Source organism: Vigna angularis, chromosome 1 (assembly GCF_016808095.1).
Source record: "Vigna angularis cultivar LongXiaoDou No.4 chromosome 1, ASM1680809v1, whole genome shotgun sequence".
Lineage (NCBI taxonomy): Eukaryota > Viridiplantae > Streptophyta > Magnoliopsida > Fabales > Fabaceae > Vigna > Vigna angularis.
In genome coordinates, this window is record NC_068970.1 from 5,331,288 (window position 1) to 5,350,370 (window position 19,083).

General features: G+C 29.4%; 2 protein-coding genes across 2 annotated transcripts; both read right to left on the reverse strand.

Moving 5' to 3' along the window:
* Positions 1–611: 611 nt before the first annotated feature.
* LOC108322687 (cytokinin dehydrogenase 4) lies at positions 612–4,462 on the reverse strand. The gene is made up of 5 exons (XM_017554858.2): positions 3,791–4,462; positions 1,874–2,001; positions 1,472–1,738; positions 1,115–1,383; positions 612–1,021 (listed from the first exon to the last, which is right to left on the reverse strand). The coding sequence occupies exons 1-5, from the start codon at positions 4,398–4,400 to the stop codon at positions 733–735; spliced, it is 1,563 nt and encodes a 520-aa protein (XP_017410347.1). The 5' UTR covers positions 4,401–4,462; the 3' UTR covers positions 612–732.
* A 5,665-nt stretch (positions 4,463–10,127) lies between these two features.
* LOC108322704 (pathogen-associated molecular patterns-induced protein A70) lies at positions 10,128–11,297 on the reverse strand. Its single transcript, XM_017554885.2, has one exon. The coding sequence runs from the start codon at positions 11,119–11,121 to the stop codon at positions 10,303–10,305; it is 819 nt and encodes a 272-aa protein (XP_017410374.1). The 5' UTR covers positions 11,122–11,297; the 3' UTR covers positions 10,128–10,302.
* Between the last annotated feature and the right edge of the window lie 7,786 nt (positions 11,298–19,083).

Here is a 19,083-nt window from a genome sequence, read left to right on the forward strand (position 1 = left end):
AATTTTATTTACTCTAGATCTCACTTGTATAGCTGTAAAAATTTGTACACAGTAAAATGTCACCTTTCAATTAAAACAATTAAAAAATTTCTCTTAGATCAATAAATAATATGATAAAATTATAAAGATATAAATGAAGTGTGAGCACAACAATTCTTCTAAAATCGTGTTACTAAATCACAAGAAAAATGAAATAAGAATTCATTATACGAACTATGTCCTCAAAACTAAAAAAATAAATAAAAATTGATCAATAAATCATAAAAAAAAAGTTGTGTTCTTCCATCAAACAAAGTTATTTTAAGGCCTCGACTATTTTATTTGTTATGAAAATAATGTATATACATAATATCAACTCAAAGTTACAAAGTAATAGCTTCTTAAAAGTAAGGATGGTGGGTTTAATCGATGGCATAACGGAGACTCAACATGCAACGAAGGGGTTATGGGAAAGTAAGAGTAGGTTTTTTCTTGCAGAAGTGAACGGTGGTGGCTTCGTGGAGAGTGACGGTAGAAAACAAGAAGTTTTGTCTTAATAAAAAAAAAGGAAGAAGAATGACATTGTGATAAGAAGAAAGTAAAAGCGAAGAGACGAATTCTTACCATTAGAACATACAACATTTATTCTTATTAATATATATTAATGCTGCATTAGTATAAATTGATTCCGTAACACCTGTACAACAGTGGTAGACTATAGTATGGTAAATTGCATCGTTGATTATTTCATATTTAATTGAAAATCCTCTGTCCAGGTGACAATATTCTGTTGGGATCAAATTGATTTTTTCTTACTTGGAATGTTTTCCATTTGGAGCCAAACTGTTTGATCCATTCATTCCTTGTTTTGTTTTGGGGAAGATACTGCTTGATCTTAATACCAGCATCCTCACAGAACTTTAATATTCGTTGGTTTTGAGCTTGAAATTCCTCCACTTTATCAAACCCAGTTGAATGAAGAAGTGACACAGTATAGAAAACATCTTCATTAGGTGTAACTGCTGACATCTTATCATTCCACCTGTGGATTAATTATATGCATTTACATTAATTATATTTGCTAATTATTCCATATGCATACCAAACCAAACAAACTTAATTTCTTATAACTTACTTGGATCGATTCATCGGGTAGATTATCGCAACTCCTGCTGTGATATTTTGCTTCAGAATAATGCCCTTGAACACACCTTCATCGAAATCTGAGATTCGAGATCCTGGAACAAAGAGGTTTAGCCAAGGATGAGGAACATCCCAAAGTCCTTGTGATGTTAGGAAAAGCTCGTCGGTATGAACTCTGTTCAGGAACTCTTCGTATGATGCATCTTTTTCGAACATAAACGTGGGAACAAACTTCAACCCCTCCACCAAAACTTTTACATCCTATTCAAACATATAAAAACGTAATAAGTTAATAACTACCTTAAGTCTTTCATAAAATTTTAGTTCCTAAACTTATATACGTTATTACCTCGTCAACATGTTGTTGTGTACTGTTGTCGTAATATTTCACAAGCTCTATGATATAGATAATGCCGTATTGTGTCAGCAGGGAAGTTATACGAGGTTGATCGGGTGCTGGAAAAGAAGAAAGATCCAGTGGTGGCTGATTTAGCAGAAGGAAACCTTCTACATAATCAGCAGCAATGGTGTCGTTTCTTCCATTCAACGAGATCAAGTGTTCTTGGTCTGCAGAAAATGCAGAGAAATCGTTGTAAAGCAAACGGAGCCACTTCACCTGCAAAGATTAAGCAAATGACTTTTCATTAACTAAGCATGATATTGAAGAATGTTAAGTGTTTATTGTAAACATTTTTCTAACAAGATCTGACTTACAAAATAAACAAATAAATAAAAAAGAAGAGATACTTGCCCTAGTTGGTGCGGGTCCAAGAGCTATTCTTGCCCTAGTTATAATTCCAAATTGACCTAATCCTCCTAGAACGGCGTAAAACAACTCTGAATTTTTCTCCGAAGAACATGTCACTAGGTCTCCTTTCCCTGTCGAAGCGAGGTGTAAACATGTGTGTCAAGTGTGTCCAATGAAAAAGTGTACAAATTTTAGAGATATATGAAAACCAGTGTGTAAAATCACCTGTAATAAATGTCTTTTCTGCTTCCAAAAACAAATCTAGTTACTGATGTTTATAAAAAAAAACAGCATCCCTTGTATATTCAGTAAAAAATTTAGATGAATTAAATCACCAAACTCGCATAAACTTCAATACCATTATTTATTTACAGCTTGAAAATCATGCTCAATTGCTTGCCTCACTCGTTAAATATGTAATAGTAGAATAATTGAATGATGAATACTATGTAAAGTTGCCAGAGTAGCAAATGGCAAAAGTCGAAAATTCAGGAGAAGATCTTTTCATAGTTTCCTTGAAGAGAGTTGACTTGTATTTGTCAAAGTGATTTTGCCAAAATTATGCAACTGCAATTGCTAATTTTATGGGAAATATTTGAGAAAGAGAAACAAGTGTGCGTGCTGACATCTTGTTGGGTGAGGACTTATTTAAGACCAAAAGATTGGTCCACTGAAAATGTTAGCGTATTCAATCCAAGCCGGTCGAATAGGAAAACAAACAGTGTAGTCTTTCCTTCCGCAGTCTATCTTTCATATCTAATCATTGATTGCTATGGAATCTTGCTAAATATATGATGAAGTCACGTGACAATTACATTCCCTTTAATTAGTTTTATAATTCTTCGTTTCATTTCATAAGACTGTTCACGAATCAATCACAAACGGATTTAGTAGCACACAGAAATTTTTTATATTACAATAATGGTAAAGAATAAAAAACACAAGAACATTTTTCTGTTCTTTTTTTATTATAATATAAACCGAAGATCAATCCCCAGAATCCTCTTTTTTCAAAAAAAAAAATTGTCAAGAAAAATAGACAGTTTTTAAAATTCTTTATCAGTATACATATTTTAATTAACTTTGACGGTGGACATAATCTAAGTTGTAAATCAAAGATATAAGCTTCAACCAAAAGATTTTGAACCTAGCCAATTCCGAAAGAACTGCTAAATCTCATATAACCTGCATCAATTGTTTAATGGATGGTCAATTCGTACATCATAAAGAGACAAGATTAAAATCTTCTGTAAAGATATGATGTGACCAATCAAGTTAGCTTAATCAACATGCTTCATTGAATTCTGAGTTGATTAATAAAACCCATTCATCTGACTTTTTTTGTTAATATATAATATACCCAAGATGTTCAAGGGGTCTTAGTTTAATGGATGTACTCATGAAATTTAATAAACAAAAACGGATACTCATATAGAACAACTATTTCGTACGTATGTCTTTCACTATTCTTGACGTTTTGTTTGATCCTTCCTCAAATTTTAATGTTGATGATGCAGAAATAAAAGGACAGAGAAGATGAGTCTATCAGTACGTTGACAGTATTATTTTATTTAACAATAAAAAATACGATTTTTCATCGCTCTCACCATTGAGTTACAATTATTATAAAAAAATCATGTACATACAAATCAGACAGCAAAGAAATTAAATAACAATAATTCATATAAAAGTTTAAAAAGATATATCACATTTTAATAAATTAAAATCAATGCAGTCAAGACTGCATAGTAATATATATATATACACACACATAAGACAGATTTTGTCAATGAAGTATATTAAACAATTTAAGATTATAAAACTTTGAATTCATCTTTGTGTGAATGGTGATGAACTTTAATGTAAATTAATCTGGAATAGATATTAGCTGGGGAAGAGAATATATGTAATAATCCATACCTGTAACAACATCCAATTCATGAACATTGGAAATCTGAGGACCAAACCTGAAGGATTGGCCACTAATCCCAGCATTGGAGAGAGTTCCACCAACCGATAAGAACAAATAATCAGTCCAAGAGAGTGGTGTGAGTCCATGCTCAAGTGTTGCATGCAACACATCAATCCAAATTTGTTCTCCACCCACATCAGCATATGGAGCATTTGTTCTGCCATCAGACACTACTACAATCCCAGCACCGTTTCTGAACCCATTCAACTCGGTCATGTTTACCACAACCCCATCATTTGCCATGGCTTGTCCATTCACCGAATGTGCTTGCCCTCTGGGAGCTATGGTGAAAGGGATGGCAAGAGAATTCGAGAAATTTATCAACAGAGAGATGTCACTGATGGACGATGGCGAAAAAATCGCAAAAGGGTTGTCATGAACTATGTGGCCAAAGTCGGTTGAGGCCAGTGAAAGGGTCACAGGATCACGAATAAGCTTCAGGATTAGGTCTTTTGGTGCTTGGAGTAACGACCAAGGTTGTGATTGTGCCTGTGACAGCACTGTGAAGGCTACCCCTAGCACAACAAAAGCTTTTGAAAATCTAAAATAACTTCCCATTTTGGAAGAGACGAGGGACTTGATAATTTGGTTAATGCACTGTTGTTTTGAATTTGGCTATGAAAGTGCTCTTGTTTAGTTACATGTATATATAGGAAAGAAGAGAAAAGAAGATGATTTTTGGCGAATGCAACGACGTCGTGGTCTACTATAATATTGTGTATTGTTGTTGCTTAGATTTATACGTAAATTTCCTTTTTCATTTGCACGCTTTAGGCTGCAGAAACTTCGATTTTCATCTACTTGTTTAGCAGCATTATCTTTTTGCCGATCACGTCATAAACTAGTCCTTGGACGGAGTTTATAAAATTGTGGTCAAATGTTGAAGGTCGAGCTTTGTTTTTTCCTTTATTTACATTTGGAGATGGGAGACTTTACACTAATTTCATTTAATAATCGGTATTACGTGTGAGAATTTGTCGTGGTCAACCAATAATTAACTAGCAGTTGACCTAGCAATATTAATTATCTGATACGCAAGGAGGAATTTTCTGTACATGCAAATCAGTTATGTATATATCTTACAACAATTCTGTGCCGGAAAACCTCTCTGACACAATATCAGAAAAACGAAAACTCATGTGTTGACAATGATTAAAGTCCACACTTGCTCAATATGATATCATCAGTGTGAAGTTTATTATGTAAGCACCTACGTTGTTAGTGTACCTCCATTAACACACTTCTTAGTATGCATAATATATATATTTGTGTGTTTCATTGACTTTGAATTAATAGATAACACAACCGCCTTTTAGGTTAGGGTTCTTTTTCTTTGTGCTGCAACGTGAAGTAACATATAGATCTACCCTTTACACTTCATCACGTATATATGTCGGAAACGTTTTTGTGAGTTTGAAGAATGTGATTAAAAATGATGGAATTATTTTGTGCATACTGATCAACAGCATACCGCTTGCTCCATGTGATGAACTATGAATTTCTTCCAACTTTGGGAAGAAAAAGAGTTTCACATTGGTCACAGAAGAGGTGAGAAACATGATACACGAAATGGTTTGATGAGTATCTGTGGTCATATATATCACTCGTGTATCTCATTGTGTGGACAAAGTTCTCGAGAGTTGAACCAGACTTCTGACTTGGACCATAACCCTTAATGGGAATACCTCCGTGGCCCATTTAAGATTGCAAAAGATATTTCTAGTACAGTTCTACCACCGTCAGTGAGTCTTAACAACGAATAAAGTTGAATGTGATTTTAAAGTTAAAATATACTTAGAGGATATATTTAGAAAATTATTTTTTAACGTTCACGTGTTACTTTCTATTAATCCGTTTCAAATATTATATTAAAAATAAATTCAAACGGATCAATCAATAAATTAGTAACATGTAATTTATTATTAAAAAGTTGTTATGAAAAATTATTAACATATCAGAGTTCATATCTTTATGCTCTTGAATGGGATTTCAGAGAATCGTTGTACTCACTACCATCCTGTAAATTATTTTTTCTCGATAATAAATTATATGAATAATGGCTTTTGTTATTGGGGTGCCCAAACAAAGCTAGCCTAATAATAAGGCCCGAACACTAACATACCATTCAGAGGTGGCAAAATCTTTCTGCATCCTCGTCATTTCAATCTGAACCTCCATACGGGTGCTAAAATGTCCAACTTACCCTTAATGAAAAAGTAATAAATTTATGAATAAAATCTATCAATAAATGGAAACTTTTATTACTAGCGGAAGTATCTATTGGATGGATTCTTCCGATAAAATTTATTGATAAGTTATAATATTTATTATCAGCAAATAGTTTCATAAATAAATTATGTCCGTAAATTATGGTATTAGTTTCTTTATCATCTTTCTTAATTAACTGAACTGCATTCTGTTTTTTTTTTCTAAACTCATCATTTTAATTTTGTAATCCTAACCTTCAATTCCAATCTTTACCACATCTAAATTTACGTCTGAAAGAAAAAAAAAACGATAAAGAAGAGAAAAAGCAAAAAACAGACAAATATCACATTATTTAAAAATTCATCAATAATTATCTACCATTAATAATTATTGATATGTCGATAAATTTTGATATCAACAAGATATTCTATTCATCGATGATTTTAATTTAGTGACATATTTTTATATTTATTGACATATTTTATTCAACAGCTAGTGATTCGTTTTTGTTCTTTTCTTCATCTGGGACCTTGATTTCTCAATGTGACTAGTATCATTACAATTATTCATATTACCCTTTCTCACTTTAAATCATCAATATTATGTTATTGACTCTTTACTTTTATTTCACTATTGTCGAATGAAATGATTTATCGATTAGGTTCCTTGTTAGTTTTTCCACATTGTCTATGGTGCAATGATTTCATTTCTTTAGGCCCTATACATAAGAAATTAATATATAGGTATTAATTTATCTGTTACGTATACCAGATAATTAGAACCAAAATTCTTCATTTTATTAATCATAAATGAACCTTTAAATAATTCGTTTCGCTCTCCAGAGAATATTTGTTTATAAACCTGTAACATATAGTATCACTTAAAGTCAATTTCCTTTGACAATTTTAAGAAAACTATCCATATAGAATAGAGTTTGGAGGTGAATAAACTATCCATTTAGAACTGTAGGGTAAAGATTTCAGAAAAATGTCATTTAGCAACAATGTTTGACCTATGTTTAATTTAATCTTTTCATTTAACATTTTTCTGTATAGCAGGACTGTAAAACTTGTGTGTCACTTATAACTTATAACTAGAAAAGAAAAAAAAATCATAATCAGAACAATTTTTAAATTGAAATATTCTTCTATGATGAAATATTGGAATAGCAATAGAAAAAATAAACATAAATAGAAGTAAACTGAACAATTTAGTTTAGAAAGGATTGGGTACAAAATTAGGTTCTCAATAATATTACTAATATATATATATATATATATATATATATATATATATATATATATATATATATATATATATATATATATATATATATATATAATTTGTTTTATCTGTCATCCGACGGAGACTAGACTTTGGATCCTTGGACCTCACTTTTTGGATTTGCCATTTTAACTGCATTTTTAGCATGTGGCAGGTGAACCTACCATTTCAACAATTTCTATGCCATAATCATCCTCCTTCAAATCACAAATTTTACTTTTTACTCTTTTCATACTTTCCATTCATATTTAAACTCAGAACAAGAAAAATATGATAAAATTTTCACTCTAATTTTACAACTTCTCTTAAAAATATTAATGCAGAAACAAATAGGCATCGAGAATATTAACGTAGAAACAAATCACTCTAAATTTTAACATATACACACAAAAAATCACCTATGAATGTGAACGGATTTTCCAGAAAATAATATAAATATACGGATACATTAATATTCAATTATAATAATTTTATCCTACTCCAATAATTTATTTTCCAACTAAATGCCTATATCTCTACCAGAATTTCAGTCAGAAATTATGTCTCTGGACATAGAAAGACTAGGTAGTCAATAACCAATACATTGCTTTTTCAGAAAAACTACTTTAATCTTAACCAAAAGTCATCCTCCTTTCAAACATTGAACCAAAACTTAATCACAAGTCCCAATCAGCCCCTCAATGGGTGGATAAGATCAATAAATGTTATAGTTATCAAAGTAATTTAATTAATGTGACATCCGGGCACTGACGAGGGCGGGGAGTGACGCCGGTGCAAGAGGCATGGTGCAGGGGGCATAGACAAGGAACGGCTCCTGGCAGCTTCGGGTGGAAGGGGTACATGGACGAATCGAACATACACCGGAATGAGAGGGATCTAGAGACTGTATAGGTATGGGACTATACGGTTGAAGGATAGCTTAAAGGGATTGATTTGGCTACTCATATCACCAAAATGCATTTGCTTTTCGGTAGCCTGACTCATAAGAACTTCATAGTTAAGCGTGCTTAGTTTGGAGTAATTCTGGGATGGGTGAAGGCAGTCGATTGTCCCTGTGAGTTGTCGGGGCGTTACAATTACTATTATTGTTTTTTTTTCAGATATATCAATACATAACTATAACAGAACAAACTAAAATACAAATAAGCATTGATTACACTATATTTTCTAATTGTGCATTTTTCTCTTGGAATATGATATATACATATGACAGTACCATCATTTTAGTTGTTACCAAATCACCATATATTTAAGTTGAGCATAGCATCACAAAATATATTCATCAATCACATTCAATTAGTCATTATTATGAATGCTTAAAATTCTTGATAAATGAGAGATTAATCAGTGATACTAATTTATATTAACGATGTATTAGTGTAAATATGTCTTGTTTTTAAATAGATTGTATTTCTAAAACTACTCATAAATTCATATGATCTTAATTATGAGAAGTAAGAGGAGAGTGATTTTGTTACTAAAACACATATCGAATTATAACTTAAAGAAGGAATGAGAAAAATTAGAAATGTTTCTAAGAAGTAGCTTAAAGAAGACTAAAAAAATTTGATTTAACATGAAAATAAGATGACAACAATATAAGAGAAGACTCTCAGATAAATCTAAAAAAATAATCTTAAAAAACATCAATATGAATCTTGTTAAGAGACTCTTTTATATATATTATAGGTTTTTTATACACATAAGACTGCAAATGATTATCTTCTTTCTTTTGTATTTAATTTAAGTAAATATAATTATCTTCTTGATTTTATATATAATTATTGACCTTCAATATAAATTATTTTGATATTTAACTTATAAACTTTAAATCGTTGTTCATTTGTAACATGTTATTTTTCCTTTCAATTCATATTTAATAAATAAACTTTTTCTTTGAATTCATATTTAATATAATGAATCTGAACACATGAGCAATATCACATGAGAAAATTTGATATATGAATGTTTGAAAAAACGAATAATAATTAAATTTCTTTAGTTTAAACATTATATGAATTACTAGTTGTTTTTTATTTCTAAAGAGATAAAGTTATAATAACATTTGAGTGATATATAATCAATTATTTTGAAGCATTTAAATACACTCTAAGTCTTTTAGTTTAATTAAATAAATTACAACATAAATAAATAAAATTATATGTACTACCACGCGAGTTAAGAAAAACTCATCCAAATAAATAAATAAAAACTATGAATCTTGTTTACACTTAATTAATTCAGAGATACGTACATATTCTGTGGATGAATGGATAATCGATTAAAGAATTAAAAAAATGTTTCTATCTAGTTCAATCCACATACTAAAAGTAATTGTCATAAAATTCATGAAATAAATTCATAATTTGTTATGATCTATAAATACAATTAATATTATTTAAAAATACTTATTTTATAATTATTCATATTACTGTATTCATAAAATATTCAAATTCTTTTATCTTCATCTCCAAATAGCAATTAATTTTATTATGATAATTAAAAGCATTCAAACCACTGTTAATTTTTATTTTTTTTACTTATTCACATGTCTACGTTCAAGATCAACAATGAAAAGTAAACGAGAATAGGACCTTGGGAAACACCTTCCAATTCGTATCATTTTCCCAGTTTAATGCCCAAACCTTTTAATTGGTATTCATGTTATAATATTACGTACTGTATAATAAATCCTATTCATAATTCTATAAGCAGCTACTTTTCGTTAACAAGGTGCACTTTAGAATGAATATTTATTATATTTTTAACATTACTATAGCACACATGCAAATATAAAATAATAAAAAGATCTTGTAACAAGAACTTTGGCAAACTGACCAAGTCATGGTTTCTTAATACAAACTAGTATTATACTAATAATAATACTACAAAGTAACAACAAAGGTGATGAAACGACGACGTAGATTCAGTCACGTCTGTGCCCTGTTATTGTTCTTCCACGGATAATCTATCCGCTACCAGCTCTGTAACGGAGAAGAGAGTCAATCCTCTGCAGCCTCAACTGCTTCTTGAACCTGTTGATGAAATCATCAGCTTTCGCGTCCACCTCTTCGTCTTCTCTACATGACGTCGCTTCAACCCTCGCCGTTTGTGGTCTCCGTCTCTCCACCTCCTCTTCCTCTTCGCGTTCTATCGAGCCCCTTCTCTCGCTCGCCGATTTCCTCATCTCCGCCTTACCCGACCCGCCACTCGGATCCTCTCCGTGTACGGGCTCCGATCTATACAGACGCGACAAGTTTATGGACTGTAGCCGCTGCAAGAGCGAGGGACTCCGAACCAGTTCCGGCTGTTCAGGTTCTGGTTCGGGTTGCGCGTGTTGTGTTTGTGCATTCGTGGGTTCTTGATTCTTAAGAGAAAGATCGAAAGACGTGAGGCGATCCAACAGGGAGGGTGTCCGAACCAGTTCCGGGTTTGTAGATTGGGCGTGTTGGGGTTGGAGGTGGTGTGTTTCTGCATGTGTGGGTTCGTGTTTGCGGAAGGAGAGATTGAAGGACTTGACTCGCTGCAACAATGAGGGTGTTGGAACGAGTTGGGGGTGAGTGAAATCTGGGTCTGGGTGGTGATGATGGGTATAGTAGTGAGTGAGATTGAAGGAGCTGACTCGTTGTAGAAGGGAGGGTGAAGGAGCGAGATGAGGGTGGTGGTGGTGGTGGTTTTTGGGAGTGAAGCGAGAAGTGATTGCTATTGTTCCTATGACGAGGTTGACGAAGATGAAGAGAGAAGAGGGTGTTAACCAGCTGGCAATGAAACTTGCTGGGTCTGCCATTGCTGAGAGTTTACTGAGCTCCAAAACTCTCTGTGCAGTATGCTGTGTCTTGTGCGATGTAAATACAGAGATATGACATACTGTAGCTGCTTTATGGTTGACGTTTACTTCCCTTCAACTTTGTCCTTTTCTTTCTTCTCCAAAGCCCTCCACGTTCCACCGCTATCCTCCAACCTTTACTCTCAATCAATTCAGTAAACGGCCATGTTACACAATAATACACCCATTATTTTATTATGCAGAAAGAGAAATGCAGCAACGCAATTCAAGGGTAAAAAAGAAAAGTTTGCAGATAAAATAAATCATAGATGAAAAAGAAAAAAAAAAACCACCAAAGTGATGTTGATAAGGATAATATTTTATTCCCCGAAAATAGGTATTTAAGTATTATTATAAATTAAAATTTTAGCTTAAAATATAAACTTCCAATTTTGAATTTTGTTAAAAATATAATTTAATTCATGGCAGATCAACCTGCTAATTATTTTTCAACACGTATAGTCATTCAATCACTGTTTTAATAAGAATAGTGTTAACATGTATAACATCTCATGTATATTCTTTTAATATGTCTTCTTATTAATTAATATTTGTTGAAAATTAAAAATATCGCAAGTAAATTTGGTTTATTAATGTGTTATATCTTATTACATGAGAGTAAATCGCAATTCAAGTTGATACATCTTTATTGCTACAGAGGAAACAAAAGTTATCTCAAGTTAATTTATCTTAAAAAACAAAACTAGTATGTAGATAGAAAATTAAAATTAACAAAAAACAATTTTGGTATGATATCTAATTCTGCAAGTTTCTTATATTAATTTCATCTTAATTAATCTTTTCTCTTATTTTCCGTCACGATTTCTTCTCCTTGAATCTTTTATTTCGTCTTTTAGTTCGTAATTAACACTTAATGAATTAATTTTTTATATTAAATTGTGATAACTACGGAAAATTGTGCTTTCATCATCAATTATTAAATAAAAGGTAAGAAACAACAATAATTTTTAACTAATGACAGAATATTTGTTAAAATTAGCGTTGTGTATTTCGCTTGCAGTGAGATTAAAACGATAATGTTTAAAGAGAAAAATATTAAAATAAATCCTTTATCAAAAAAAGAATAATCTAATATTTTTTTATCAATAGTAAAAAATAGATAAAATATAGTTGGAGTGCGACCCATTTTTTTATAGAAGAATAGAAAAACATTCTTCTCATATATATAGGTTGGTGTAAGGAGGGTATAAATATCATCCGATGGTGTGTATATTATTAATATATGAGTTAGTATGTAAGAAGAGCATGTATATGTATGATAATATTGCAAGAGCTTCGTTTATTGTGTTCAGATGCGAATGAGTCACAACTATGATATCTGGGCATACCATCTATAATATAATATAATGATAAGGAAAACTGAGAACTTTGAACTACTAAATATTATAGATTTTGAAGCTTCATACATGTTACTAAGCTGTAAGGATACTTCGTTTTAAGTGTAATAATACATTCTTGATTTTAACATATTAGCATAGATTTTCTAGAAATTATATTGGGTATTAATATATTATTAGTATAGATTTTTAGAAACTGAATTTAATTATGACAATTGTGTATTTGAAATTGAATTGTTTTTGGTTTTTTCTCTTTTACATAATTATTTATATATTTTTAATTAAGTTTTTTTAATATGAGAAGATGAATTTTATCATATATATTTTATTATTAAGAGTTGATACAAATTTGAACATAATAGTGTAACAATCGATCTTACATGAATTCTTAGTTTAAAACATGAAAATAGCAACAGTATAGACTATATGATTAAATTCGATTAGATCAATTATTACATTTGACGTATTATTTATTTTAAAATCTAAAATTCTTAAAATCATAAATTTAATATATTATATATATCATTATCTTTTATTTCATGTATTATATAAAAAATATAATTATATGCTAAAGAGACTAAATTAAATTCAATTTCAATTTCATACTTATATTTTATTGGTTATTTTGCTTGTTTAAATATAGAAATATTATTTATGGGTAAGTAAACATTCTTTTATCTATTTAATTTTATTATAACAACACTTCAAGTCAAATTTAGAGACACCAAAAACATCTTTTATAAAATTTTCATTCCAAAAATATTTAAATATAAAAAAAAATATAACATCTCATTTAAATAATAATAAACAACTATTAAGAAATATTACACTTTCAATAAAACTAGAAAGTTACTAAGAAAATATATATATATATATATATATTTCGATCAAAACTATTTATTCATTTACGAAAAGGTTTCTTGACATATAAACAAAAGACAGATTATTAATTACTCTAAGTATGACTAAGCATCTCTTCCTTCACTGTCCAAAACCTATTCTAAAGAAGTATTGTTTTCCTATATTCACATGATACAAAAACATACAACAAACTCAACAAATCAAAATACTACAAAAAGATAAGCTAACATTTTAAAAGAAATTCATTCATGCAATTATAAATATCATACAATATGTTTCATTTCCAAATCTCAACATACAAATTATTTATAGACTCGACCAATTCGAATATATGTATTGATGTTGGACTGACAAATTTTTACACTAAAAAACAACTGACTCACTCCAAGCTACCATACGAGATTAATTTGTCTATCACCTATGGACAATCTCATGCTACTCCTCACCATATAATTTACTTCTCTATCTAGCATGAAATAATTATTGGAGCGTCGGGATAAATTTCAAGATTGAGTTTCTACATCAATACATCATTGTATTTGAAACCATTACAAAAAGTAATATAGATTATATGTTCCAAACTCAAATTTGATAATATTAATTACTACATTTAAGACATTATTTGTTTTAAAATATGAAATTTTGTCATAATTTTAATTTAAAAAATTAAAGAAAGAAAATTAATTATATTATCCCTTCCTAAACTATATAGAATAATTAGATGTACTGGAACACTATAAATTTCAGTGAAATATGTATAAAAAATGAGAATTAAACTAAACTATTTCAATTCTAGTATTTGGGGGCAAAGTGTTGAAATTACTTATTCAAAACACTCATTGTTTTTGAAGATTGGATGAGCTTCCTCGTGTGGGGGAAGTTACTGACTTTACGTAATAATAGTACAATAAAGATAATTAATCAAAATTGATTACCTGATCCCCTTCAAAAATATATCTATAAATATTATATTTAGTTTACCCTTAGGTTTGATCCATTAATTACTAATAAATGACATTATTCTTATTAATTGTGAATCAATGACTATTGTTCTCATTAACTGTCATTAATAGCTGTTATTTTTAGATTAATTATCAATTAATAACAGTTTTAAATCAGTCGATTATTTCTTCACTGAATGATCAATGGTTCCATCCTTGACTGACAAGTAACCATACAGTACATATAGTATTTTTAAATAATTATGAATTTAAAACAATCAGATTTAGATTTAAATCAAAGTCTTGTGTTATATCATTGTTGCGTGTTAAAGAAGCATTTTCCATAACTAGAGATGGCAATTTTACCTGCGGGAACGGGTATCCGTGGGTAAAATCCGCGGCGGGTAGTAATTATCCGCGGATATTTATTACCTGCGGGTAGCGGATATTTTAATATCCGCTTCTAAACGGGTCGAGTACGGGTAATATACTACCCGCTACCCGCGAAAAATTAAAAAAAAAATAATTTCAAAAAAATAATTTTTTTTGAAAAAATAAAAAAAATAATTTTTTAAACGGGTATCCGGCGGATAACGATTCGGATAACGGATACAATTTTATCCGACGGATCGAGTAGTTCCTATCCATAACATACGACTTTTCTTGTTTTCACATTTTAGCTTTTTGTGAAATTAAAAGTGCAAATTATTCGGTTTGGCTCTCTTGTGCAATGCCATGACATATTAGAAATTGTAAATGTTAGTTCACAGCACGTGCGTTTATAAAGTACACGTTTTAAAATGAACTTTTAAAACACCGAAGTTAATAAATGCGTGTTTCGTGTCAATAATAGAAATCTCTAACTCAAGTGAAAAAATTATATCGATGTAAGTAAAAGAAAATGTCAAAAAGTACATATGTTGTTAGAAAACATTAAAAAAAAAAGTAACATAAAGAAAAGTAGATATGAAGTTGGTTGGGTGGTAAGAAAAAAAACAAGGATAGGAAAGGTCCCACAACAATAAATATAACAGTTCATGTGAAATCTGCAGTGTTGGGTGTGAACTACTGGAATTTTGGGTGTGAAGTACTGAACTGACCTCACTTCTCAAGAATTAAGAGTTGACTGACTATAAGGCTTTTTAATACAGAAAATAATTGAATGCGTTAAAAGATTCTTATATTATTAGTTAAAACATTAAATTTATTTATTTAATTATATATATCATGAAATATTAATTATATAAATATTAAATATAATATTCTAATTTAATGAATGATTAAATTAAATATATTGAATTTTAGAAAAAAAATAATCAATAAATATTTTATAAAAGGGTAATGGTTTCTAAAATAAGCACATACACTTATTTATGTTTCTTTTTCTTCATCGTAATAAGAAGGAAATCTAAAATATTCTATAGTAGAAATATTAGATATTTTTTATCTATGTTGTTTTCAATAGTCAATTCAAGTACGTTTCCCCGTATTATTTTATGAGATATTGTTTTATGGAGTATTGGTTCAATTAACTGTTGGGTTTTTGCTTATTTTTTTATTGATTTGTTTTGGAGTGATTTTCCCTTGACTCTCCTTTCTTCTTTACAACCTCTAAAATTGCATATATAATCTTTAATTTTTTATTATTTTTTTACTTTTCTTTTCATTTTCTGCGACGCTCTCTTTCACTACACTTCTTTTATTTCTTAACCGACTTTCCAAAAATATTAGGAGTTCAACCACTTTCGAAAAACAATTAAGATTTTAAATACGTTTTTTTCTTAATTAACATTCGAGGTGAATTCTTAACTGATTTTCGAGACAAACTCTTAACTAGTTTTCAAAAATTGATTAAGAAAGAAACGTAATTCGAAATACGTTTAAAAAATAAATGTATTTTGAAATACATTTAAGAAAGAAACCTAACACAAGGAATAAAAGGGATGCAGCGATTAAGACCATCGCAAAAAAAATAAGAGAAAAGTAAAATAAAAAATAAAAAAATGTTAAAGGTTATATATATATATATATATATATATATATATATATATATATATATATATATATATATATATATATATATATAATTTAATTTTAGAGGTGCAAGAATAAGAAAGAAAGGTGCAAGGAGAATCATTATTTGTTTAGATGCATAATCTTACAATTGAAATAAGAGCATTTTCAATTTATAATTAAGTTTTGCCCCTAATTGAATGCATGGATTTTGACCCTGTATTAACATCATTCTCTTACCCTTTCTTCACTTGAATGGATTTGGGAGAGAGTGATAGAGTAGATTTGAGAGAATTTGAAGATAAATTTTTTGGTTGTTTATTTGAGTGAATTTGGAGATAAATGAGAGTGAATTTGGAAGCAACATTTGTGAGAATTAGTGTAGGATTTGATTGATGTGACAAATTAAAAAAATGATTTCTAAATCAACTCTCACTTACCTCCAAATTTACTCAAATAAACAACAACAAAATTCATCTTCAAATCCTCTCAAATCAAATCAATTACTCTTCTCCAAATTTATTCAATTGAACAAAGCCTTAGGGACTCTAATATCTCTCAATTAAAATAACAAGTGTTAAATATATATATATATATAGTTAAATATGTTAGAACCATTATATTGTTACTAACATATTAAAGTGATATAATTAATTATATACATGATTAAAAATATATATATATGTCATGAAATATATTAACGGTGTAAATATCATAAGTAACATTATAATTTAATGACGGGTCCATTTAAAAATATTAATTTTTAGAGAATGTAATTGAAAAATGTTACATAAAGGAATTATAATATCTATATGTAAGCAAAAGATAAAATCAAAGAAAACCTAATGTTATTTACATTTAGAATATTAAATACCTTTTATTTGCGTTATTCGCTACACTACTTACTATTTTATGATATATTGAGAATTGTTTAATTAATTGTAAAATTTATTATTCGGTTATTATTGATAATCTAACATTTTTTTGTTAATATTTTTTTCACATCTATTACTTATGCCAAGGGAGATAAAATTGAAACATAAAATAAAAGAAGTACTTTAAGACAAAAGTAATCATTTATTTCAATATTGTCAATCTTGTTTTTTTATAATTATTTCGATTGAGCTATATGTTAAGAGAATCTAACTATACACATACTTAAATATTTTTCTAAAATTGAATTTATTTTATCTCTATCAAATCAAATTAAATACTATCAGACCCAAAACTAACAAAATAAGATTTAATAAAATTATCAATAAAATCTTAAAATTTAAGTTTATCTCAACAGTATAATTATGAAAATTAAATATTTCATCTTTGGATCAAATTTGGAGCACGACATCTAAAGTGTTAAAAATAATATTTCATGTTTTTATAAGTTTCCAAGAAAAAAAGATGAATGACGAATATCTTGAGTCAACAAGATAATATTTAGCAATAATAAAATGAATAAGTACTAATAATTGTAAAAATACTCTCATGATGTAAATTAAAATAATTCTAAGGCATAAATTCTTTTATCTTGAATGAAAAGGAAGCTTTAAAATTGGGTTCCAAAGTGTATTGATAAAAATCTTAGCATCATGAAGAGATGGTTTCCAACAACAAATGACAACACATTTAAAGCACATACTAAAATCACATGCAACCACGAGATTTGTATTTGTATATCTTTCATATTAAAAAGAACAATTACTTTTGAAACAATAACATGTGATAGACGTTCAAATATTACCATTGTCAATTAAGTTAGGAATAATCATACTTTGACAACATTTTTCTTTACAACATTTTAAAATCATTTACGTGTCATTCTGTGATTTATCCAAAATTACTCTATAATCAATAATAATAATCATAAACACCAACATGAATCAATCACAAAATGACACATATATAGTGTTAAAATATTGTCAAAAAAATAATGTCAAAATATCGTTATCCTTAAGTTATTGATAGATTTGTATCATTTAAGTATATGGCAAGTATAAGATGAAACTGTTATAATTTCATTCAAAATCAACCCACAGCAAGAGTTGAAAACACAAAAAAGTTAGAAAAGAAAAAAAATGAAAAAATTAGAGCAAAAATAAATAAAAACACACCTAGCTATAATTAGGATGAAATTGATGCAGATGGAAAATTTGAGTTCTTAAGAATGAAAAAGTGTTGCAGAGATGATTGAGGACTGCAGTGCGTTAAATACCGGAAATACCGTTCCGAATGCGAGAACCGTTACTAACTTTAGAATTTAATTTTTATATTTGACTATTTAATTTATTAAATTTTGGATTGCAAGCTAATTTAGCTGGATTATGGGTCGTGGGTGTTGTAAAATATTAATATTATTGCAAAAGAAACGTTTGTTTTTGAACGTTGGCAGAGAGTTCGGTTTCTCATTTTGCCACATGCAAACATTACTTTATTTTTCTTTTGGCAACGTTTCATTCCTTTTGCAACGGTGCAAAATCCACTTTTGGTTGGCAACGTTCATTTGGCTTTCCAACGGCATTATATATTTGTTCTATAAATAGAACAACCATTTTCATTCATAATAATCATCATAAAAATTCTCTTCTCTCATTCTCTCATTCTTTCTCTCAATTTTCCTCTCCAAAACTATCCTGAGTATAAACTAGAGAGTTTCTTGCTAGTTCTGTGATCCTCGAATATTATTCGAGAAGTTCCTGTTGTATCCTGGGGGACTTGCGCATACACCGCGGATAAGTCCTTAAGGACAGTGAATC